General features: G+C 38.8%; 1 protein-coding gene across 2 annotated transcripts in view; it reads right to left on the reverse strand.

The window, feature by feature from the left end:
- Positions 1-25,574, reverse strand: part of mylka (myosin, light chain kinase a) — a 260,728-nt gene that overhangs the window by 37,009 nt on the left and 198,145 nt on the right. For both annotated transcript variants that reach the window (XM_028806474.2, XM_028806473.2), the window contains 3 exons: positions 21,518-21,568; positions 10,149-10,276; positions 9,888-10,041 (listed from right to left, as the gene is read on the reverse strand). In XM_028806474.2, the coding sequence (XP_028662307.1) occupies positions 9,888-10,041; positions 10,149-10,276; positions 21,518-21,568 (333 nt within the window). The remainder of the gene's footprint in view (positions 1-9,887; positions 10,042-10,148; positions 10,277-21,517; positions 21,569-25,574) is intronic.

Below are 25,574 nucleotides of genomic sequence, written 5' to 3' on the forward strand. Positions count from 1 at the left end.
AAAAAACTGGATGTGCAGTTTTGTCTGGCTAGGGTAAAGGATTTCTGTGACACCGTTGAGCGATATAGAAGCTGATATGAGGAACTCTACAAGGCCACTGAACGCACCGCAGGCGCTCCGAGCACACGAAGAGGTCAAGCGCAAGATCCTCACACGCACTACCGCCAACTCCATGGCAGGATTCCGGACAATATGATTTGCCAGACACAGACCAGATTTCAAGACCATGAAAAACTGATGTTTGTCATGCTCCTCGACCCCCAGAAGTTTCGGGAATACAAGAAAAATTTCCCGCATGCAGCCTTCTCCAGTTTAACAGAGCCACGGAGCACTTTTTGATCTGTCTCGGCTAAAAACAGAACTGACTGTAATGTATGCCATGGATGATTTTGCAGGAAAATCTCCCACTGATCTCCTTGACTTCCTTCATCAGAAAAATCTGAATGAGAGCATAGGGCAGATGTACACATTGGTATGTTTGGCGGTGACCATTCCCGTGTCCACTGCTTCTGTCGAGCGGACATTTTCAGCCCTAAAGCGAATTAAAACTTATTCCAGAAATACGACAGGGCAGATTCGACTTTCAGCATTAGCTTCGATGGCGATAGAAAGGGACTTCGTGATGGAACTGAAGTGCACGGATAATCTGTACGACAGAGTAATTGAACTGTTTTTGAGGAAAGAGAGGAGGATGGATTTCGTTTACAAATAATATGAATTTTTGGTGAGTAAAATGTTGCGATTTTCCTAAATAATATTGCAAGTTTATGAGTTATTATTGATGTTTTTTATGTGTGTTGCGGCTGTAGCTGCAGTAGAAAGGAACTTGTTCACCCCTGTTTTTGTCTATTCAATAAAGGCATTTATTGTGGCTACAGGAGTTATCTATCTGCGATGCAACGGCTTTTTATGCTGTATTTCTGCATATTAAGATGGTTTTTATAACCATAAATTAGTTTTTGAGGGGCGGGTTGATTCAGACGGAGCACTACTGAAGGCCTAGGTGTGAAATGCACGGTCCGCCACTGCATTTAATATATAGTAGTATAATAGTAATGATTAGAATGTGCAGAGAAATAAGCCCAGAAAAAGAAGACTTCATTGACAGAACACTTAACAACATACATCTGCCACTGAGCTCCTTCCAGGTCAAAGTGTGATGCTGATACATCAAAGGAGGTTGTTACAGGTGGCTTTATCCACACTGGCATATGCCAGACATTCATGATTTTAGCTGTGGATTTTTTTAATCTGTGCAGATGAACATTTTGAGTGAACAAAGTAGTAGAAGGTGGACAATCAATGGTGAGAACTCACTAGCTGCAGGGACTTCCACTAAGCACACTGGATACGAGAAGCCTGGTAGCCACTATATACAAAATAAAGAGCATCGCAGACTGCCACTTTTGAATATTGAAACCAGATGAAGCATTGATCTGCACTGCTGACATTTCTGGCAAAACTAGGAGGTCTAGGAAAGAGGATTTCCACAAATTTACTAAGTGAATCAGGAATTTCCAGCAAGAGGCTACAATTAGTTGTAATGCAATTGTTTCAAGACTAAATTTGTGGCATATTAAAATAAGGGTAATATCAGAGAGGTCAAGGAGAAAACATGTATAAGGCAGTAAAAGGAGATTAACTGAGAGAATAGAACACAGGCAGATATAGACAGCAGACCAAAACATGTTAAGAAACACGCCAGGGACATTTAAGTGACACAAGTGGCAAACAGGATCAGCTGCCAAATACATAGCACAGAGTTTCTGTAAAGTATTGGCAATGTACAAATTTAAACTGAACATGCTAATAATTTGAGCTTTTGTGGGATGCAGAAATGTTACAGTATAACTTTCTGTAAGATTGGGTGGTGAGAGAGAAGACGGAGCCCATATTGGAAATAATGGCAGAAGTCTGGCAGTGAAGAGGAGAGTAGGCCACCATTTGCTTTAAGGATTGATATGAGCTGGAGACAGACATACAAGGAAAGTGGATGGACTGAGGTCCTGGACCTTAGTAACTGGAACATTTAGAGTTTAAAGTTATTATTAATGTAATCAGGTGTCTTAATTTTACCTGCCCAGGATGAAAGAGAGATTGGTTTGCCACCAGTACAAACAGCAGGATTTGGGTATGCTAGTGATAACTGAGCGAAGAGTCTACTAGATAGATAGATAGATAGATAGATAGATAGATAGATAGATAGATAGATAGATAGATAGATAGATAGATAGATAGATAGATAGATAGATAGATAGATAGATAGATAGATAGATAGATAGATAGATAGATAGATAGATAGATAGATAGATAGATAGATAGATAGATAGATAGATAGATAGATAGATAGATAGATAGATACTTTATTAATCCCGATGGGAAATTCACATGTTCCTCAGCTTTTAGGCATATTTGGAGAACATATTAAATAAAGGGACTTAAATTAGAGAAATGTGATTTTAATTTCAGGGAAATAAAGCGAAGAACAAGGAGGGGTATGGTGGAGAGAACATGTTGATGTTAATGATAAACCAGGAGGTCGAGATAGTAGTAGGTTTATTCAGCTCCATAACAGTGAAAGGGTAAATGTCCAATAATCAGGCAGGGGCAATTGATCTGGATTAACAAAATTCAAATGTGTTTGTGTCTTATTTGGTAATTGGCAATTGGGGATGAAACTATAGTGAAAGAAAAGGATCATATTCTATAAGGGTCAAAGTTTTTTGTGGGAAGAAACATCTGCACTATGCTGCCACCTCCAAGAAGGTGTCACAGGACTCCTCTGAAGGTCAAATATGCTAAAGAATCGCTGAACATGTCGGGATTTCTTCAATAGGAATGTAAAAACACTTAAACTATTACTATGAAAACTTAAGCAAAAAGTAAACATTAGACAGATTAAACAGTCATCTTTCATTAGTACTTCTTTAAAAGTGATGGAGCCATCTCCAGCAATCTGGAGATGTGGATCAATAATAGAGAACACTCTTGGCTTTACAGAGGATTAGTTCAGGTAGCTTAAAACCATATTTTTCACATTTGCTCTGGTGCCCCATAAACCAATACTGTACTGTAAACCTTTAATGCTTTAATTAAGAAGGTGAATGTATGCCACAACTTTAACCTAATAAAAATACCAAGTCTGTATGATACCAGGATCAATGGATTTGCCATTGAGTTAATGAAGTGTTACATCATCTTGTGACTAAAAGGGTGGACAATTTGTCTGGAACACACAGCACAAGACCTCTTAAGCCAATGTTGCATTATGTGGCTTTTACTTGTGGGGTATGTAAGATTTGCTGACCGCAGCTGCTGATCTGGCCACTGGGCCATGTCAATTTCAGTGATTGAAAAATTGCTGCACATAGGCATATTTGGAGAGCATATTAAACAAAGCTGGGCTCACTTCTTTTTCTGACAACCAACAGAATGCTCAATGACAAAGTCAGCACTATATAAAGGATTAACAGCTACTGCAACTTCAGCCACAATTTCTGTCCTTTTTTCATCAGACAGATGAGCTTCACTTCTGTTAGTGAGGTCCAAAATACCCTTATTCCTTATTCCTCTTTACTGCATTATATGCATTGTACTTCTGGATGAGCAACTGCCTCTGACTCTGGGAGATTATGTAAATAAAGGCTATGACTGAAAATTGCTGGAAAAGTCAAGTAATATGACGTAGTCTTTACCAGACTCGCAAATGCTTCTGCTAAGGCAACCTCTGCAAAACAGTTGCAATGTCTTAATGTAGTCCCACAGTTTCCATCTTCACGCAGGGATAAAACTTTGGGCAAATTAACTTTCATTTAAAGATATTATAGGAAACACAGCACCAGATATTTTCCAGACTTCTCGGCTCTCCTGAAAAGTAAATATTTCACAAAAGCTCAATCATATTTTGGATTGACCTTTTTGATTATGCACATGAGGTGGGCACATCTTACTAAGCTTCCACGTTGTAACTTTTGCTTGAAAACAGCTACCAAGAATGCCTAAGTGAGACTCTAACAAGGCCGCTATTGATGTTTATTGTGCCCTGGCTTCCCAAGTTAAGACCATTCTAAACTCAGAAGAGCCACCATCAAGTTTGCCGTATTGACACAAATTTTTATCAACCTTTCACATCCATGTTTTGAGTTTGAAATACAGTGAGAGATTACAAGCATAAAGGAATTTTGAGAACAACAAAACCATCTATGGTGAGGATCTAAAAAAAGTTAAAGAAAAAGTCAATATTATTCCTATGCTGGAACAAAGAAAGTTGGTTAGAGACAACATTTTGGCCGTGTAGCTTTCATTTTTATATTATTTTTCAGCATAGCAGTAACTATAACCAGTTATTTTCTGAAGATTCTTAACAGTGTTTCTATAAAAGATGGCTTTACCAAGGAAAGAATGATACATATAACAAAAGTTACCTTTTTAATAAAAAAAAAAACTGAAAATAAATATATAAAGCACAGTATTTCAGAAATACAGGGCTATAAGCACAAATGAAATGAACACTTACTACTATCTAAAATGTATTTATTCCCATCACTGTATGTCTAAGACAAACAAACAGCTTCAGCAAAGTAACAACATGTAATTCTCCTTCGCTGGCTGTTTAGTTATCATAGGCATTTAATATTACTTGTGCCAAGCTGGACTCAATCCATACCGACAGCAATGGCAGCATCTTTCACTGTAAATTAATCACTGAAAGAAAATGAAACCATAAAAGGCCATTAGTGAACTCTGCAACAAAGAGCTGTTCAAATCTTAAAGGTTCTTTTTTTAACTCTTGTATGGACTGTTTATTTCAGATCTGATGAAATGTGGCATATGACCAAAAAAAAAAGAAAAATCAAAAGTACTGAGTTCTAATAAAGTAAACTTTTTTTTAAAATATTGATTACATTATTATTTTTTCCATTGATCTGTTTCAAGTTAGGTGTGTTAACACTAAAGGCAGAGCTTCTGCTCTATTGTATTATGTTTCTTTAAAATGAAGAATGCATGTCTGGCCTTTTTAATTTCATTTAAGGCAACACAGCATAAATGGTGCATGTTCACCATAAAGAGAAATCAAACAGTACACTCTGTAAGCAGACATCTCCAACTTTGGAACAAAAACTAAAATGTCAGCACGTACAGAATGTCTGGCCTTACTGGGGCCTTCAGAATTTCCTGCTAGTTTTACACATGCCAGAAATAATCGTGTTATTACTGATTGTCCTCTCCTGCTAAACGGGCAAGAAATGTAATATTTACTGCTGTATGCTTACATTGAAATCCCTTCTTGCCTGCCTCATTCTTGCCATTAATGGGAGAGAGGAAATGATTCAGAGCATACATAGACTTTGAAAAATTACAAAACTTAAAATAAGCAGTCTTCTTTGTAGATTGGAATATGTTCTGCTTCCAAGAATGGCTGCTAGAGAGGAGCATCCCTTGTGGTGCCTTCTCTCTGAAATTCAAAGTTGAGGATACATCAGTTATCTAATCAGTCTCATATTAACTAAACACTGAATTACCCAATTTAGTACAGTTTTTTCAGCTTTAAGTAGTAAGATGTTGTACGGTGTTAGCCATTATGGATGCAATAAGAAGTCAGGCAAAATGACACCTACTGAACGATTACAATATGCAAGGTTTTACAACCTGCCTGAAGAAGGTGCCTTAGTTGCCTCAAAAGCTTGCATATTTTAATCAGTTCAATTAGCCAATAAAAGGTGTTCATTTTCTCATTGCTGCTTTAAGTAGAACTACTAAACTTTATGGTCTTGCTTTTAATTAGTCTTAAGTGCCGTTTTTTCAATGACCATAATGAATCCCTATGCTGACTGAAAATGTCTACATTTTTTTAAATAACAAAACTATAGTTTCTAGTTACTTTGTAAAGCCCTTTGGCAATGTTCTAACAAAGCAGTATCTAAAAAATGAACAATAAATTGAAGCATCCTTATCATGATATTTTCTGAAATAAATCAGCATTGTAAAGTTAGCATTCTGATTCTCCTGCTATATAAAGTAAATTTGAGTAAACATTAACTTATCCAAGTTACTCAGACTAACTTCAGAATGCAGTTACAGTCAAACTGATAAATTATCTCTCCATCCATCATCATCATATGTGCTTTATCCACTTCAAGGCTGCAGGCGCCAGAGACCATAACATCAGCTTTGAGCAGAGGCAGGTGTCGGCCTTAGAAAGGGCCACAGTCAAACTTGGGCCACTCTCACAAATATAGCCACACTTGCTCATTTACAAATTTGCAAGTTTAGACTCTCAATTAACCAAAAGCACTGGAATGTGAAAAGAAAATAGGAGGACCCTGAGAAAATTTCACAGACAGTGATAAAATGTGCAAAGTCTACACAGAATGTAAGCAGCAGCATTAAACACTGCAGCAACACACAGACTACTTCTAAAACAAACTTATAATTTAGTCAGTGCTAGCATAAGATGATTACAAACTTAATTATCAACTTTAATGTAACTGATGAATGAGGGAATATTAAACACGTTTTTTCTTTTAATTGATGTTTAATAAATATATTGCAACAGTCACCAATATCCATGAATAACAAGGCTCTAATAAACAAACTTATCAGAACTGAGATTCAAGCCCATAATACACCATGAATCATTTACAACTTTGTCACTATTAAAATCTATTCTGAGTGGAAAATGGCTGGAGATACACACCTGAATTATACAGTATATGGGTGCCAAAACTAGACCATAGGTTAGGCAGTCTGGTGTAGTGGTTAAGGCTTTGGACTTCAAACACTGATGTTGTGGGTTCAAATCCTACTACTGACACCATAGTGAGACTCTGAGCAAGTCACTTGACATGCCTGTGCTCCAATTGGAAAACCAAAAGAAATGTAACCAATTGCACCATAAATGTTATAAGTTGCCTTGGATAAAGGCATTAGCCAAGTAAGTAAATGTAAATGTAAAACAACCAACACTGATGCAACTGGTGTTTCAAGGAGATCCAGGATCTCTCGTGAAGCTTCTGCAGTTTCTTGTTATTAATAAATGATTAAATATTCTTTGACACATTTTACTCATAAACAGCAATGCTAAGTTTCAAGAAGAAGCAAAAGAATCACTACCGCCATAATAATATTGCAATAAAGTGCCAGCAGAAGGCAAACTCTTTCAACTTTATTACAAAGTTAGGTTACCTCCTGATTTCCTTCAGTGAGAAAAAATATATACCATTTATATACTGTATACCATTTTCTCATTTTGCATTAGTTTACAAAGAGAAGAGTTGTAAATAATTCTAATAACTATTTGTTTTAGAATTTTGGTTGGCTGTGTTGAAAATGTGAAGTGAGTAAAGGGAAAAAAAAATAATCAACTGTAATAAACTAATTCAGTCTATTGCTTGCTTAAATACATAAATCTGTAAGTCTAAAAAGAAACAGCTGGCCTGTATAAAATAATCTAACATTCTGTCTGGAATAACTTAAATGATTTTTAGAAAAAAAAAAAAAAAAAAAAAGATTTCAGAAACTTTAAAAAAATTAACACAGAAAAGATAAATACTGATACAAAAATCACTCCTGGTGTAATTATGGCACACAAAGAATGTAAGTTTTAAGAAAAAAAATCTGCCTGCATATATTAACAAAAGGTTAAGCCAACACCACGACTCCACTCCACTCCACTTACAACACATGCCATTCATTTGTTTTTTTGTTTTTTTTTTAAGACTGCTAAAATCTGTAACCGATTAAGTAAAACTAAACAGCATATAACTGATGAACTGAATTATTACAAAAATATTAATGCAGTGTTTATTACACAAAGCACACTAACTGTCTTGACTATTTTTCAGAAAAGAAAAAAAAAGTATTACAGGGTTTTATCTTTAATATACAGCCTGGAAATGAACCCAGCACATAATGCTTCTTCTAACTGGAGGCACCCTTTCCTCCCCCTTCTTCTGGCCCCTTAAACAGCATTAACTCTTTCAGGGTTGTTGTCGACTTTTGTCAAAAGGATGGTAATCACCTGTCAACTGTGACAAAACCAACCGTTATGTTGATGGACTCTCGTTGCTAGAATCAATGTTAGCTTTATTGGTTTGACCGAGATTTCCTGCGCTCGTGTGAGTAGTAAGACGCATACAATGGCAAAAATGGCACTGACATAATGGCGAGAGATCAAAGTGAATGCGTCAAGTGATATACTCAGTGGACAAAGTTTTGCCTATTATCTTTGAACTGGACTATGACTTGCTGGACTCCGATTTTGATACAAGTGATCGAAAATGAATGCGAGGTTCCAGCTTCAGCAGACTGGTCCCCAGCTAATCATGTAGCTGACATACCTACGCCAGTGTTCGCCAGGAGGGCTGCCTCTTAACAATGGTAAGAGGTAGAAACCAGATTGCAGTGTACTGCAACCGTGACCGCTGCTGCTACTGCCGCCGCTGCAGCCACGCGAAGACAGCCTGGCAGCAAGCCTGCCACACATTCTTGGCAAACTGGCAGCCGCAGCATGCAGCAACAGACATTTTATGTTGATATTTGTGTGAAACCATTGCTTTTCAGAAACTGTTTTTTGGAAAAAATATTCAGCCCTCAAAGAGTTAAGAGCATACTGCATAAACTGTAGCAGAAGTATTAATACTCTTTTTTTTTTTCTTTAAATTTTCATTTTCATTATGATAAAACCCATAAAAATGTCTCCATGGTGATTTCTACAGTACCTATACAAATATCCACAGGTATCTCAGTATTAGAAACCAAAATACAAAAGGAAAAAGAAGCAATATGCAACTGGTATCAAACATACACATTTAAAAAGCTGACATCAATGCATTAGGATTTGAAAGCCAGTCTTCTGGACAGAGACCGCAATTCAGCCTTTGTAGAAATGTAAGACCATCACAATCCTTACCATTAACAAAGAGAAAACAAAAACTGGTTTCAAGTAATTTAATGAATAAAAATAAGAAGCAAAAAAAACCCAAGGTGTTTGTTTAGACTCAAGTATTCATCATCAGTTATTATTTTTTAATACCTTATTTTACTGACACCTTTATACAAGAAAACATGTATTAGTATTCATTAAAGTTGCTTTCAAATATATATGTAATATATACTTTTTAATTGAAGAAGAAGCAACTGACTTGTTCAGAGTCACACAGTGTGACACAGGCAGAGACTGAATTGGTAGCCTTGTGGTTCTAAAGCCCATTCCCTTGAACTTTTTCTTTTACAGTCACATGCCAGCACAGCACTATTCTATCTTTGTATTTGTAACCTTAACATGTACACCCCCCTTATTAACAAAGGAAATACATTATATACTCTGTATTCATCACAACTGAAATAAATCTGCAATATGAGCCATCCAGCATATTTTTAACATTTACATTTCTATATTGTTTTATGAGTTTACACAATTCTCTGGTGACGTGGTTCAACTCTCCGAGCTCCATATGAAAGAAATCATTGCCATAGTTTGGCTAGAAACTCTCTATCCATTTCTTAAACCTGCTTTCCTTCAACCTGCTTCTCCACACCATTAAAAACTCTTCAAGTGGAAAGAACATGGACAGACTAACACTGAAATGACTTTCAGGTTTTTAAAATCTGAATATTTACACAGATTTTACCGCAAAACCAAATTACAAGACTCACTTGGGACCAAAAACCAAATAGGCTTCAATGCTTTTGTATGCTGTAACTAAACAAAACCTTAATTGTACATAGTGGCAGTGCCCAAACCAAAACCACTTTTCAGCTGTTCCTGAACTAAAATTTGTAATACTGAACTTTAATTCAATTTTCCATGATAGTATACAGTAGCTTTAAGCAACAAGTGCACTGAAAATAGTAGTTTTAATTATTTATACAGTAGATGGACTCACCAACAATTGTAAGGTTGACCTGTGCTTGTCTACTACCGTGCTTATTTTCCAGCTGCAGTGTATAGCATCCACAGTGTTCATGTTTTGTTGGTGCGATTGTTAACTTGCTTGTTGTTTCTGTACATTCAATACTTATAGATCCTTTCTCTTCAATCTGTAGGTACAAAACAAATACCTCTTCAATACTGAATACACATGCAACCATGTTAACATGGTAAAAATGCATAAAGAAAACTCTTCCAATCTCATTATGCTGTATACCTGTTTACGAAACTTAAGCCATTTGCTGGTTATTGGCTGTGTTCCAGCAAATTTGCAAAAAAGTTCTACAGGTTCTCCAGCTCGGACTTTCATATCTTCAGGGAACTGAAGTATCTGAGGAGGGATTGCTGCAAAAAGAAAATATACCACATAATATTAAAAAATGGCATTAAATTTTGAAGGGTTAACTGGTCCACCCACTACATGCTGACAAAGCAATGAGCCGTAACTTTGACAATTAGAAATTGCTGCGTAAATGCAATGAAAAGACAGTTGTAGATGGCTAAGTGCGGAACAATAGAAGTACAAAAAAAAAAAAAAAAAAAGGTTAAAAGATCCTACATATGCAAAGTAATTATGCAGGATAAAAAGGCACACTAAATGACAAAATGGGTGTAACGATCAGCTGAATGACAGCTGGTGACCTCAGGATCAGATTAGTGTTGCCTGAGTGAGAATCTTTAACAGTTGCACATGCTCCTGTGCTAGATATAACAGTCTTGAGACAGAAATGGGCCTCTAATTGTTGGCACACTCCCTATGTGCCAGTCATTGGAACGTGACCAAAAACATGACGCAGTGACATAAAATATAGAAGCTAAATTAGGTGAAAACGAATGGGCACGGAGGTGTCATGATGTAACAGTGGTTAGTACTGATAACAACTTCAAGAGAAACAGCTGAAATCCTTCCTCTGGTTACTGTCTGTGTCAGGTTTCCTCCCAGTTCACCACAAACCATGTGCAATGTTGGCTGACCATTCTGAACTGCCCCACCATGAGTATGAGTGTGAATGTGCTGTGGAATAGGTTTGTAATTAATATGTGCTAGCAAGACAGGTTACAGCTAGCTATGATCCTATAAATGGATTTGAAAAAGTAAAATGATTGACATCTCCCTAAACACAGTTCAAAGGTCTTTTTTTGTTTTTATTATTATTATTATTATAAAGGCACACATTAACGCTTAATGTTTTTTGTGAAATTTTTATGGCAAAGCTGTTTATTTTTTGCTGGTGAATCTGTCAATAACCAACCACAGGTAGAGCTTATACCACACAACAGTGTCCAGCCTTAAGGAGGACAAAAATCACAGTTGTTATCATGGTGAAAACATTAGTGACATTGCTTTTATGGCATAAATACTGTATATAGATCACACTTGACACAGTGCTAAGAGATGGCCGTCTGCATTTCAACATGTGATGGTAAATCACAAATTAACATAAGAGGCTGCTGATGGAAGGAATTTTTTGATGATTTACTATGATGGCTACTAATTGTACTAATTCTCACTACAAGAGATTACATGAAGTACCAAACTTTTGTGACATACTGTATGTACTGTTTTGAAAACAGGTTTTTTCCATTTAAGTAAAGGCTTTATAAAGATACATTGATCATAAATCTGAGTATGAGAGAAACATATTGTAATATGATATTCTCATATTGTAACAATGAACTTCCATGTTTTTGTTGCAAAAGCAATAAATAAACTGCTGAAACAGCTACTGAATGGTAGCTAGACTTAAGAAAGCTACTGCAGGGAAAACAAGTGCTAAAGAATGATGCCGAAAGAATTAAGTTTGTAAATGAAAAATAACTCTCATTCTACCAAAGCACTGAACTGCGAGGATCAGCGTAGAATAGTAACTGGTTGGGTAGAACAGACAGATAGACCAACTAATCTTTCTTTGTCCCCAGGGGGGAAATGTGGCTTTATACAGAGCTCTTTAAATAAAAATGTGTAAATAGATAGATAAATAAACAAACACACACACAATATGGTCTGAACACACACCAAAATGACTAAAAATAAAGAAAATTTAAAAAGAAAGAAAATTTCTGACTTGGCAGTCACAGTGAGACATCAAACAGGCATATTGCCATTGGTATAAAGGAGCCTTAGTTGAGTTTCTTGACACATTCGTGCTAAATAATTCATTGGCTGAAAGTCCTCAGTGTTAGTGTTGCAGAGAGAGGATGTACAGCATTGTTGATAATGGCATTCAGTTTTGTTCTTACCTCCACGGGGTCCAGAGAGCATCCTATAAGTGAGTCTGCCCTTTTAATTAGCTTGTTGATTCCATGAAACCTGTGAATTTTACATTTTTTTCTTTGTTTTACATTGCAAACTATTCTAGCACAATTAGAAATGCAGTCATAGGGGTATCTACAGAATTTCTTGACTCCTGTCTACAATGTATGACAAAATTATTGCTCTACCGATGCATACATCCAATTAATGAACCAATTTTATATTTATTGCTCTAATTGGAGATGCATGTAATTAGATCGCAGTAGCCAAAACTGTAAGAAGCCAAATATATTTCTTCTACTGAAGTCTGTGAGGAATTCCTCCACTTTTTCCGTAACAAAATTAAAGATCTAAATAATTCAACTAACATAAATATATCATCTGTTTATATCTCTCCCTGTTTTCCCACTCCATCCAGCTCCTTCTCTAAGTTCTCACCAGTCACTTCTGCGTTTGTTAATAACCTGCTTTGTAAGATGAGGCCGACTACTTGTGTACTGGACCCTATCCCCACCACACTACTTAAATCCTGCCTTCATGCCATAATCCCGACTGTTACAACAATAATAAACTCATCCCTTGACACTGGCTCCGTGCCACTCACTTTTAAAATTGCTTCTGTAACCCCAATGTTAAAAAAAGTCTGGCCTTGATGCTGACAATCTTAACAATTTCCGGCCTATTTCCCACTTACCTTTCCTGTCAAAAGTTCTTGAGCGTGTTGTAGCTTCCCAACTCACCAATTACCTAACCTCTAATAATTTGATGGAACCCTTTCAGTCTGGTTTCAAGGCGCGGCACAGCTGTGAAACTGCTCTGCTACGGGTAACCAATGATTTGCTTATGGCAGCAGACTCTGGACAAACTAGCATATTAATTCTGTTAGACCTCAGTGCAGCATTTGACACTGTTAGACATGACATCCTACTGTCCAGAATGGAGGACATGCTGGGTATCTCTGGCACTGCCCTCCAGTGGTTCAAGTCCTATCTGACTGATAGGCAAGAGTTTGTTAGTCTTGGCAACAGCAGATCCAACTCCGTGCCAGTCACACAAGGAGTCCCTCAGGGCTCTGTCCTCGGCCCTCTTCTCTTCTGTATTTATATGCTTCCCCTTGGCCATATCATCCGTAGTTATGGATTGGGTTATCATTCTTATGCAGATGATACTCCGCTCTACTTCAATGTTAAAAGTGGAACTTCATCAGAGCTTTCTCAGCTCACAACCTGCCTTAGTGAAATTAAAACCTGGATGGAGCAGAACTCTTTAAAATTAAATTGCAATAAAACTGAACTCCTGCAAATTGGGACTAAAATGCAACTTAATAAAATGAGCTCCTTCCCAGTCCATCTTGGCAGTGATCTCATCAGACCTGCCTCTACTGTAAAAAAATCTTGGTGTCATTTTTGATTCCTCCCTCACTTATTCCGCCCACATAAATCACATTAAGAAACTTTCTTACTTTCACCTCCGTAACATATCCCTTGTTCGCTCCTTCCTCTCCTTCTCTAATGCTGAGAAACTTGTCCATGCTTTTATCACATCCCGCATCGATTATTGTAATTCCCTACTGGCAGGTGCCCCTTCTAATCTTACTAGGGGGCTTCGCTCGCCAACCCCTGGCGTTGGGGCATGACAAAGAGCGAGATGTATGAATTAGATATAGAATAGTGTGCAGGTTTGGATGATGCCTATAGAAATAAAAAATAGAGTGTTTGGCATAGAGTAATGTTTTATTGGAATATTTCTTTGTATACAACATTAGTAGTAAAGATGGTGTCTTGTCCTTGAATGAGTCTTCCTTGGCATGGATCATTTATAACTTTAACGTCAGATGAACGTCGAACACGTGAGAAGGCAACATAAAGTTGTCCATGTCCAAAAACAGGTTCAGAGAGGTAGATGCCAACCTTGTCCATGGTTTGTCCTTGTGATTTGTTGATGGTCATGGCAAATGCAGGTTTAATGGGGAACTGTCGGCGTTTCAATGTAAAAGGTAATTCTAGGTCAGAACTAGTAAGGTCAATTCTAGGAATGAGAACAGTATTGTTAGCATGTGATCCTGTAAGAACTGTTGCTTGAATAACATTGTGTGCCATTGCATAAACCCTGTTTAGTGTTAAGGTTTCTTAATAGCATGATTATTGTTCCGTTTTTAAGGGTAAGGTTGTGTTGTGTTCATCCGTCCGGGTTAATAGTGTTTAAATATTCTAAGGGGAAATTCAGATGTTCATTGTCGTCATCAGAGTCAACTTTGTCAGAGCTTAGAAAGAGCCGTGTCTCTCCAGGAAGTAATGAAATGATCTGGTTATTAATGTGATTAACATTAATATTTTTTGGACATAATATAGTGCGTTGTGTTAACCACATATGCGAAAGCAGTATGGGCCATTGCCTTTTGGTGGCCTGATATGTACTCCGGTAGATGCAAAAGCAAATGAACTATTGTAGGATCTAATGCAGTTCATAAAGTTTTTACTTTCAGGCACATAGTTAGTTAGAAGCTTCTGTAGATATTCAGGATATGAATGTAAAGGAGGCAGTCTAATCTGCCCCTTTTGACAACAACGTGTAAATTCATTATTTGTATTGCCAGTTGTTTCTTCTGGGAAGTTAAGTGAATGACAATGATTGCAAATGACATTCATTAATCCCAATGAATTTTCCTCAATAGTGGACTCATTATTGAAGGCGTTGTCAGCCAACTGGCGTAAGCGTTTAGCAGGTGTCTGGCGTTGATGTCCGCGACGGGCATGTTTTGCTTGTGGCGTTTGAGTGCCGCGTTGTTGCATGTCCATTATTTGTGACGCGCTATTTTGGAGTTTTAATTGATTCGCCTCCGCTTTGCGAAAATTCCGTTTCAGTCTACTTCGTGCATTGTTTGTATCGAGCCTTGTCCGTTTTTGTATGTCGGTCAGTTGAGCTTTCTGCTTTTGGAGTCTTGCTTGCTTGTTTTCTGGCAGTTCATATGCGCGTTGTACACGTCTGCGTTCATTTATTCTGTCTCTTCGCTCCCTTTTTTGTATGTCTGAGACGCGAGCTCTTTCGGTTTGAAATCGTGCTTGTTTCGATGCAGCACTTTGAGACGCGCGCTGTATGTGTCTACGTTCATTGTGTCTGTCCATTTGGGCACGTCTCTGTAACGGGGTTACTTGAGCTTTGCGTTTTTTGATCCGAGACATTTTTTCTCCCGGAGTTTCCGAAGCGCGTTGTATGCGCCGCCGTGTATTTTGTTGTTTCATTCGTGTTCGTGTGTTTGGTCCTGTTATCCGATCCGAATCGTTTTGTACACGTGACCATGTATTCATGACTTGTTTGTTCCTCAGCATGTGAAATATGGATACGTAATAAGGAGGATCGCACTCACTGTTAATATGTAGCCTTTTCTGCAGTTGAACGGTTAATAGTGCTTTATTGTAAGGAGATCCACCTATGCTGCCTAGTGTGAAGGTGTTGAGATGACGTATGTTTAATATGGACGTTTCCTTTAGATATGTGGCTTTGGGTGTCACTTCTTATTGATGTGTGGGGGGGGGGGGGTGGGTGAGGATTGTTGTTGCGCGAGCGTCTTCTCTCTTTTTGTGTTCCAGGGGCTTGTTGAATCCCCCTCTTTGTGTGTGTCCCGTCCGTTGCTTGTAGGGTGTGTGGGGTGGTTTTGTGTTCTTTTTTTTTTGTGTTCCAGGGGCTTGTTAAATCCCCCTCTTGGTGTGTGTCCCGTCCGGTGCCTGTAGGGGGGGTGCCTTGCTGTTGTGCGCGAGCGTCTTCTTTTTTTGTGTGTGCTAGTTTCGTGTGCAATGGGTTTCGTGCGGCGCCTGCGTTTGACTACTTTTTTCTGTGCCTTTTCCTTTTTTCTGTGCTCACGGCGTCTCATTTCTTTGACTCCTTTTTTCTGTGGTCTTGTCCGCCTCTCGCGGCCCCTCATCCGCCTCTCGCGGCCCCTCATTTCTTGGGGCGCCTGCGCAGTACGTCTTTTTGCGGCTACGGCCCATGGCCGGATGTCCCTGCGTCCATCCGGTTTAGCATTCTCGGTTAGTAATATGGATATCACAGCTCCAGCTTATTCAAAACTCAGCTGCAAGAGTCCTTACTCGAACCAGCAGCAGCGAGCACATCACACCCATCCTGCTCCATCTTCACTGGCTCCCTGTGTCCTACAGAATCGAATATAAAATCCTACTAATAACCTACAAAGCTTTAAATAACCTCGCACCAAACTACATCAGTGACCTTCACCATCACTATGTGCCTGCCCGCCCACTAAGGTCCTCTGATTCTGGCAATCTTGTTGTGCCCCTCACTAATCTACACTCTATGGGTGACAGGGCCTTCAGCTGTATAGCGCCCAGACTCTGGAATGACCTACCAAAATTAATCAGGTCAGCTGACTCCATGAATTCTTTTAAAAAACAACTCAAAACTCATCTGTTCAGGAAGGCTTTTAGCTCTACTTGACTTTATTACCTTTCTCTCAGTTTACTTCTCTGTCAAGATGCTCATGTAACCTGTATGTGTGTGCGAGACCATCAATTATGTTGTCTGTTTTTTTTTCAGAATTTACTGTCTTAATCTTCTTTATTTATTTATCTGGTTTGTACAATGCTATATACTGTATATTCTGCCGTTCTTTATTATATTCTGTAAGTGCCTTGAGCATGGGAAAGGCACTATATAAATAAAATGTATTATTATTATTATTATTATATTTCAGCATCTGGGGACTCTATTTCAGGGTTCCCACTTGGGTCATCTGAATTATTAGTAAGTTTCAAAATAATTACAATTAACTTGTTGAAAAATGTATTGGATTCAAGACATCTGAAAGCCTTCTAAACAGAGTAATGAAGTGATTAGAAATCCTGGTATTGATCATCTTGTAAGTTGATTCATTAATATTATAATGCTTAGAATATGCAGGGCCTAAACAAATATTTTTAGGGAAAGCCTTTTTTTTGTCCTCTAAAAACTAAAGGGTTACAATAAAATGGTGACAGATGTACCTGCTTACACATCCCAAAGAGGGGACCCTTCAACAAATAGACAAAGAGCGATAAAGAGTAGTGAAGTGAAATGAAGAGAAAGAAAGAGAAGGTACATTAGGGACCAAACTCCAATCAGCAGTTGGCTAACTGCATAGCCTGATGTCAACTTTGGATAGTATAATAGGTACAGTTTTTAATGGGGGAAGCCAAAGGTTTAAGGAGTTTTTTTTCCCAGAAATATAGCGTACTGGTAACAGGGATACCAAAGTCTGCAAGAAAACGAATAGGAATGCCAAGTAGAACAGGAAAGCAGGAACATTATCCCGTTCAGAATTTTTTGGGATCATACTATACTGTATAACGTGGTGGGCAGCATGAGGTCATTGCCTGGAATGATTGGCTCTACATGAGCAACGCAAGATGTAGAAATTTAGGTGTTTTGTCTTAGTAGAGCTCTATATTGCTCTATTTGTCCTTTTGTATTCTTTAATGTGTAGCCTTTGTCAGAATGCCTCAAATACTAGAGACTTACCACTGTTTATAAGGTATCGTACTTTATAACTTCTCCACACCTTCCCTTCTACGTCTATAAACTCAAAGTACATTTGAAAACTGGCAACCATACAACCTGATAAATGCTGATGTGTAGTTTCAGGCGGCACACAGACTTGTTAGTTACTTAAAATGTCTCCAGTTAAGTCATCATTTTTAGTCAGCTTTCTTCAGAACAGGCATCATCCCTGTCTCAATATGGCTACCGAGTTGTGCTTCTCAGTGTGGTCTTCTTTTCAGTCCATGGTGTATGAGATGCTCCTTCATCGTGATTGGTGTGAGAGAGAGGGAGGGGTAAAGCAACCAAATTATCCATTCTTTGTGCAAATCGTTACACCAACAGGGCATCGTGCTACAGAATTGCCTTTGATTCAAACCAATCCCAAACAGCCATACTTCAGATCAATGGGGCACACATACCTTTCACACCTGCCCCCTAAACCATTTGTTGAACTGATGTTTGCCAGCTAGGTAATTTGGCTTTCCTGGGGGGGTTGATTGAGAGAGTCCTGCAGAGAATCACTTGCCAAACTGGTTTTAGGCACTTCCTCTGACCCTGTCATAAAATTCCTCACTCAGTCCTGAAGACGGGGATGAGTTCTTAAACATTAAACCATGGCTGTTCTTATCACGGAATGTTCTGTGCCTCTATTGTTGAGGCGGCTGACCGGAGCTGTGGCCATAAGGTGGTCGGTGCCTGTCGTGGCGACAATCCCCGAACCCGTTGTTGGACACTGGCGGTGAGGGATGCTGTCAAGCTGAAGAAGGAGTCCTACAGGATCCTTTTGTCCTGTGGGACTCTGGAGGCAGGTGAAAGGTACCGTCAGGCCAAGCGGAATGCAGTTTTGGTGGTTGCTGAGGCAAAAACTCGGGCGTGGGAGGAGTTTGGGGAGGCCATGGAGAACGACTTTCGGACGGCTTCGAGGAGATTCTGATCCACCATCTGGCGTCTCAGGAGGAGGAAGTAGTGCAGTGTCAACACTGTATATGGTGGGGATGGTGCACTGCTGACCTCGACTCAGGACGTTGTGGGGAGTATTTCGAAGACCTCCTCAATCCCACTAACATGCCTTCCAATGAGGAAGCAGAGCCTGGGGACTTGGAGGTGGGCTCCCCCATCTCTGGAACTGAGATCACCGAGGTGGTCAAAAAGCTCCTTGGTGGCAGGGCCCCGGGGGTGGATGAGATACATCCGGAGTTCCTCAAGGCTCTGGATGTTGTAGGACTGTCTTTGACACGCCTCTGCAACATCACATGGACATCAGGGACAGTGCCTCTGGATTGGCAGACATGGGTGGTGGTGGTGGTGTTCCGGGCACGTCTAACTGGGAGGAGGCCCCGGGGAAGACCCAGGACACACTGGAGGGACTATGTCTTTCGGCTGGCCTGGGAACGCCTTGGGATTCCCCCGGAAGAGCTAGAAGAAGTGGACGGGGAGAGGGAAGTCTGGGTATCTCTGCTCAAGCTGCTGCCCCCGTGACCTGATCTCGGATTAGCGGAAGAGGATGGATGGATGGATGGATGTTCTTATCAGTTGATGTAACACTAAAATTATATCGCTCTGTCTAATCTATCACTAACACTATCTATCTAAAAAAAAAAAAAAATGTGAATTTCCCCTTGGGATTAATAAAGTATCTATCTAAGTTACAAAGAAATGACACACAAAATGTTTATCAACTTGTATACAAAATTTCACATCACAACACTATGGATACCTTAGATCACTACAAGGAATCTTAGCTTGGTGTCCTTGGAGCAAAATTAAAATTAAATGTTTTCTGACTGCAGGAAAGAATTTACACTCTTCTCTGTATGTCTCTGGCAGGTTTATGACAAAGGCTTTATTACAAAGGCCCAATCCCACCAAAACAGATTTTTGAAGAATTAAAGTACAGTAATGAATCTATTGGGGAGTTTATCAGGTGACATACATAAAAAACAAGGGAAGTTGAACAGGAGAACTTGATGACAGCATTTATGGAGTATTGTTTGTTGTCATGTTTAAAGCACAATTAATCTATTGCAGAAATCTGAAGAGTGTCCTATGTTTCCTCAAGGTTTTAAATTTCATTTGTATGTTAATTTAAGACTTTGTTGTCAGATTTGTAAAGAACATGTATGGTTTACGTATAAAGATATAAAAGTTCCACAATGGGTTAGAAAACAGAAATCTTTCTGGGGTGAAACAAAACAGTGTGAAATGTCAACTAAACATCGCTATTTTGAAACTGATTTTAATGTGATTACTGACACTTTTCTCAGCAACCAAAAAAAAAAAAAAAGAGTGAAGTACGTTGTGATGGACAGCCGGCTGGGATGCCCAAGGAATAAAAGGATGGGGGAAGGCAGCTACCTGTGGACACTGCCTCCCCCAAAGCTCTAGATGGCAGCTTCCCTGAACAGCAGTGGTGCCCTGGACTCCCGCAGAGCACTATGGGACATGAAGTCCAACAACACAGCCCTGCTGGGTACCATGGGTGCCGCCAGGGGACACTGCAGGAGGACCAGAGTAGTCATGCCTCATCCATAACCCGGACGTACTCCCAAGTTACGAGGACAGAAGCTCTGACGTACTTCTGGGCTGAAGAAAAAAGCAAGTTCTCCATCTGACCCGGAAGTGCTAGTAGGTCATATGGGCGGAGCAGCAGAAGCACTTCCGGGGCAAGGACTATATAAAGGACTGCTGTAAACCCAGCAAGTGGGCCAGAGTCGGGTGGAGGTGGACAAAGCTTGCTGGGAGGTGTGGAGGAGAAAGAGTATTGTGTTTATTATTGCGTTTAGTGATTACTTGCCTGTTTATTGGTGGCTGTGGTGCTTAGGGCACTATTAATAATTAAAAAAAAGTATTAAAATACTTCTTAGTGCTCTTACTCTGTCCTGAACATCTGTCTGTGGGGTTTAAAGGGGCAACAGTGACCCCTAGCATCTTACAATGTAAAAGAAATAATACTATAGTTTTGAAACTTTGAATTCTGAGACATTGTGTGTCAAAAATACCTTAGTGCAAACACTAATCAAATAAGAATGCTTAAGGCCATTCACTCAAGAGAACACTCTGATGTATTCAATTTTCTACATTAACAATCTTAAATTTTATATACACATCTTATGCACATTTACATTAATGATATATACTGTAGATTTCAACGTGTAGTAGAACACATTTGTATATGCTTCTTGGATGAGGGAAAAAAAGCTTGAAGTGAATAAAAGCAAATTTTGGCAGGCAAAAACTATCTATTGTACAAAACACCGATCTTCAGTAGTTCATCTGGGATTTTTGCTAAACAAGACTTACAAATAACATTACATTGTCCTTTTATTGTGCACGAAACCCTGGACTTTAAGATTTATTTATTTTTAACTGTGCATGTCCTACTGTGTTTCATTTATCATTTGTTACATACCAATTTAAAACTGAATCAAAATTTCACTTGTAAAGTATAATATTTGCCAGTATCAGGGAGTAGTGTTTGGGAAGCGATATTCATGTTCATTGTTACATTAGAGAGAGAAAATAAAGGATTAATCGTGGAAGGAAGGGCCATTTGAAGGAAGATATTTATGAATGTCTGACGAAAGAATACAATTTTTGTCAGGCCTGCTTGGTGCCTAAGATTGCACTGTTATACAAATGTACATATATACAGTAGTCCATAAGAAATGTTATAGTTTTAGCATATTATAAAGATTAAGTTATTTTCAGAGTGATTCTTAACAGTACAGAGACAAGTATGATGTTATGTATTCATTATGAACTATTTTTCATTTGATTTAAATTAAAACTGCAGTACTTGCCTGCTTTTGGAGGGGTCTTTGGAGCAGGCTTCTTCTTTACAGTTGCTTCATCTATAAAACAATAAAACAAGTAATATCATTAGGTATTTCAACAAACTGTTAATGTACTATTAATGAAATAGATATTGGTAAATGGCAAAATTACTCTGTAAGGTTTAAGACATGTAAAATCAATGCAGACAGGATCAACTACGGAAAGGGTGTCCAGACTCAGTATTTGCAGGATAGTAATCTGGAGGCTAAGAGGTACTTCTGAATTGTGATGATTAGAAATGGATGCAAGCATGTTAAGTAATTGTTAGAATATAGAGGGCTGGATAATGGATGGATGGATGGATCTCATCTGTTGAAGAAAAACTGATTGCCATCAATAAAATACCTAGTCTTCTTAGGAAGACTTACAAGTAGAAATTAGTGAATGTGACAAAAAGGTTTGGTTCTACAAAGGCTTCAGTCAATTATTACAGCATTTGCTTCACAATTGGCTTTAATAAAAAGGTCCATCTAAAAAAACAACAAGGGGACAAACACATTAGGACATTCTAAATCAACAAGAAAAATGGATAGGAAAGGCCCTAAACATCGATGTAATGATGCCCTCCTTTCAGAGATCACTTTGACAAGACCAAGCATACAGGAAAAAAAACAACACTGAGCAGAATGTAGGGCACCTTGCACAAAGTGTGTATGTTCTTCAACATCATTCACTATGCAAAATAATACATTTAAAATCTTAAAATAATAATCAAAATGAAAGTTGCAGCATTGCCTAGAATTCAATTATCTAGAACAGAAGTCATCAACCTTAACTATAAGATCACCTTTTGAATATATGGATATTTTGTGTTTATCTTTTGCTAAATTGCTGAATACTAGTGATATTCATGGTGTTTTTGTGCTGACATACTTCAGGAAACAAACACTTGCATCACAGTCCCTAAATCAGTTGTAATTCCAAACATGCCATTCATGTCATTTTCTTTTTTGCCCCTTTCCCTCCTTGGCCTCTGGTCCTATATACTCCCCATTACTGTTGCTGATAGGATGCATGAGAAATCGGTCATATCTGTCACATTTTGCGTGTCTTGCTTTTCACACCTACCGTAGCAGAAAATGGTAAAGCAGCAAAAAAAATGGAAGAACACAGGAGTCACAATACATAACATCTCCAGCAATTTCCAGTTGAAGTCCATTTTGAGATCCTTCCTCAGGAGTTTTTTTTTTTTTTTTTTAACGGAATCTCTTGAATAAATACTGATCTAGATGGAAATGTGTAATATTATAGCTTTATTAAGAGCTACTCTGTTAAATAATAGGCTACGTGAGAAGAGAAAGACTGTTACTCATTATTTACTAAGTTATGTATGTGTATATTTATATGAAAATACAAATGTACAGTGCATCCGGAAAGTATTCACAGCACATCACTTTTTCCACATTTTGTTATGTTACAGCCTTATTCCAAAATGGATTAAATTCATTTTTTTCCTCAGAATTCTACACACAACACCCCATAATAACAAAAAAACTGAGAAATCACATGTTCATAAGTATTCACAGCCTTTGCTAAATACTTTGTCGATGCACCTTTGGCAGAAATTACAGCCTCAAGTCTTTTTGAATACGATGCCATAAGCTTGGCTTGTGCTTTCTTAATTTTTTTATTTTTAATAAAATTTGCAAAAATCTCACGTAAACTTTTTTCACGTTGTCATTATGGGGTGTTGTGTGTAGAATTCTGAGGAAAAAAAAAGGAATTTAATCCATTTTGGAATAAGGCTGCAACATAACAAAATGAGGAAAAAGTGATGCGCTGTGAATACTTTCCGGATGCACTGTATATATTTACTTTGAGGAATTCTGACTTGTAGCAAATGGTTTTTAATTAAGGCACTAATTGAAATGAAGACCTGAAACCAGAGGAATAGCACAAAAAAAAAAAAAAAGATGGCTAGCCAAGACTTGCAGTCTCTTTTTCAGCTTAAAGGACTTCCTGCCACTGCCAGGTGTCCTCTTCATTTTCTTTTGTTGACACTAATAGTGCTAATAGTCATTTTAGGAAAAAAAATCTTGTTTCCCCTGCCTCATTAATGATGCAAATAGCATGTCTCATTTCTCATCTTTACTCTGCCCAAAGGCATCTCTAACTACACAGCTACAGATAATGAATGACCAGATTGATATTACTAGCCCTAAAGAACAATGATTTACTGGTAAAACAATTAATACAATTCACCAAACCTGCTTCTTTAATTTAATAATCAGCTACAGTACAGAGTAGTTCTGCCTAGAGAAGATTTGCTTTACTTTACTCAGAATTACGAAGAAGAGTATTCAATCTGGAAATCTAAGGGTCACATCTATGCTGTCTGCAGATGGTGATGTCCATTTGGTCTTATTAAGAGTGTGAACTCTGATATACACGCTGGAGTGATTTACAGCAAAATGTGATGCAACTGTGGTAAAAATTTACATAACCTAAAAAAGAATGGATCATTCTCCTCGGATAAGTTGTGTGTAGCTGTCCGGTTTGGTGGGCTCAGGATTGGGTCACTGCTTTTTGCAGATGATGTTGTCCTGTTTACTTCGTCAGGCTGTGATCTTCAGCTCTCTCTGAATCGGTTTACAGCCAAATGTGAAGCGGCTGGGATGGGAATCAGCACCTCCAAATCCGAGACTATGGTCCTCAGCCGGAAAAGGGTGGAGTGCCCTCTCAGGGTTGGGAGCGAGATCCTGCCCCAAGTGGAGGAGTTCAAATATCTCTGGGTCTTGTTCACGAGTGAGGGAAGAACGGAGATGGAGATCGACAGGCGGATCAGTGCAGCGTCCGCAGTGATGCGGGCTCTGCATTGGTCTGTCGTGGTGAAAAAGGAGCTGAGCCGTAAGGCAAAGCTCTCAATTTACCAGTCCATCTACGCTCCTACCCTCACCTATGGTCATGAGCTATGGGTAGTGACTGAAACAACGAGATCGTGAAGACAAACGGCTGAAATGAGTTTCCTCCATAGGGTGTCTGGGCTTTCCCTTAAAGATAGGGTGAGAAGCTCAGTTATCCGGGAGGGACTCAGAGTAGAGCCACTGCTCCTCCGCATCAAGAGAAGTCAGATGAGGTGGCTCGGGCATCTGATTAGGATGCCTTCTGGACACCTCCCTGGTGAGATGTTCCGGGCACGTCTAACCGGGAGGAGGCTCCGGGGAAGACCCAGGACACGCTGTAGGGATTATGTCTCTCAGCTGGTCTGGGAAAGCCTCGGGATTGCCTCGGAAGAGCTACAAGAAGTAGCCGGGGAGAGGGAAGTCTGGGCATCTCTGCTCACGCTGCTGCCCACACGACCCGATCTTGGATAAGTGGAAGAGGATGGATGGATGGATGGATGGATAGCTGTCCAGAGTAGAAGAATTCAACTGCCTCTGTGTCTGGTAAATAAATGTGCATAAATGTGTTGTGAGGTAAGACCAAATGAGCACAGAGGTAGCAGTTTTGACTAGGGTGATGAGTTTGACAATATAGCTGGTCCTTTGTGAAGAACTACTGTTTTCCCTGTTGAAGAGGAGGCACTTAATAAGGTCTGTACAGGATGTCCCTGAAGTCCCTATAGGAGGTGTAATACTAGGGAACAGTCCGGGGCAAACCCATGAGATATTGGAGGGATTAAATCTCTGAACCTACCTGAAAGCATTTTAGTATACCTCCAGAGGAACTAGAAGAAGTTACTGGGAATATAGTGGCCTGATCTTTCCAGCCTGGCTTGTTGGCTCTCTGAGAAAAGTGTAATAAAAATGATGATGCAACAAGTTTTTTTTTAATAGTTATGTTAAGCAGTTCACTACAGTATTTTTCTTTAAGTTTTTTTTAAATATAGTTTTTTTTTATATACTAACACTGGGTTACCCATTTCAAAATTAGAATGTTTGGCAGACATTTTTCTGCTAATAATATTATCTTAATGATTTTCTTTAGAGTGTTTATTTTGGTACACACTTAAACAGTACTGTAAATTGCTTTGTAAACTGCTTGCCACAGTACCTGCTATAAAAATTAGCTTGTAAATTACAG

This window comes from Erpetoichthys calabaricus, chromosome 8 (assembly GCF_900747795.2).
Source record: "Erpetoichthys calabaricus chromosome 8, fErpCal1.3, whole genome shotgun sequence".
Lineage (NCBI taxonomy): Eukaryota > Metazoa > Chordata > Cladistia > Polypteriformes > Polypteridae > Erpetoichthys > Erpetoichthys calabaricus.